This window comes from Apaloderma vittatum, unplaced genomic scaffold (assembly GCF_000703405.1).
Source record: "Apaloderma vittatum isolate BGI_N311 unplaced genomic scaffold, ASM70340v1 scaffold9890, whole genome shotgun sequence".
Lineage (NCBI taxonomy): Eukaryota > Metazoa > Chordata > Aves > Trogoniformes > Trogonidae > Apaloderma > Apaloderma vittatum.
The window spans coordinates 39,034-40,328 of record NW_009692880.1 but is presented as its reverse complement, the minus strand read 5'-3'; the positions used below and the strand labels follow the sequence as shown (position 1 = coordinate 40,328).

General features: G+C 50.4%; 1 protein-coding gene across 1 annotated transcript in view; it reads right to left on the bottom strand.

The window, feature by feature from the left end:
- The window catches only part of XPO6 (exportin 6), a 34,345-nt gene that overhangs the window by 8,208 nt on the left and 24,842 nt on the right, over positions 1–1,295 (bottom strand). Inside the window, 2 exon segments of the mRNA XM_009872285.1 lie at positions 31–220; positions 879–1,025. Of these exon segments, the coding sequence (XP_009870587.1) occupies positions 31–220; positions 879–1,025 (337 nt within the window).

Here is a 1,295-nt window from a genome sequence, read left to right as displayed (position 1 = left end):
CCGGCACGGCCCGAGAAACGTGGTACTCACTGTCCTCCAGCTGCACCTTCCTCTGCGGTAAGATGGCACTGGATTTTAACTGGCGGTACTCCCTGGTGAGGGCAGAGACGAGGCTGGCGTGGTTGGTGGAACGAACTGCCCACTGCTGTTCACTCTCCGGAAGATTTGGCCAGGGCAGCAGCAAGACGTTCGACAGCGCTCTGCACACCAACACCTGGGCCTGGAAGCAAAGAGACGACGTTTTACCGTGTACGCAGTTCGACTTTCGCTGAGCCCAACCTGCGAGTAAAGTCATGTTTTGCGGCCACCCCAGACCTCTGCAGCACTCGCTGTTTGAGGAAAGGGTCCGACAGCAGGAGGCGAGCCCAAGCAAGAATGAGCAGCTCTGCAAGGTAAGAGAGAAGCAAAGCTCCACGTGTAAAGGTTGGAACCAGCTCTCTGAGCCCTCCCTGTGCTTAAACAGCACTTTGTGCTCCCAGGCCAGCAGACAACTTCCGCTGTGGCTTTGCAGTACTTCCAAAGTAGAAATCAGCCTTGGTGTGAGGTATGGGGAATGCTAAGGTAAGTGTCATGGAAAACTCTTTCCATATGTCAGAATCAACGTGCCCGTACTGTAAAGATGACACAAAATCAGGGACTGTGCCACAAGTAAGAAACGAATAAGATTCAAGAGGTGCAACTGTGTTATTTCCTTATGTTGTTTCTTGAAAAAGGTCGTTACAGACAAACATATCGCTGTGACTCCTGGACACCCACGCTACAGATAACTGCTGCTATCTTTTTTTTATTTTGCAAGGTTACACCTTGCTACAGTAAGAACAGAGACACAGCTTTCCAAGGACACCTCATCTACATTCTTCCTTTGCAAGACAAATCACCTTATCGGGAAGTCGCTGAGCAGAAGTGTCCGTGATCCTGTTGAACACCTTCTGTACTGCTGGGATGCTGATCAGGAACACCGGCCGCACCGTAGTGGCTAAAGAGACGAGCAGGTGGCACGCAGAGAGCAGCAGCTTGTCCTGCACCTGAAAGAGAGCATGGTCAGGCTGTCCAGTCACACCACCACACAGAACCAGGCCACGTGACACCAGTGCCAGAGTGCGGCGAGCTGCCGTTACCAGCTTTTTGCAAGCAAGACAGTTTATAGTATTTATTTGCCAGAGTACAGGTCTCTCTCAGTTCCCTTAATACTGTGGAAAAGATTTCCCTGCTTGCAAGCCATAAAATCGTTAGGCTGACTCTGTATACTTGTAACCTCGTATCAGCTTGACCTACAGTTCCCATTTAGAATTCAT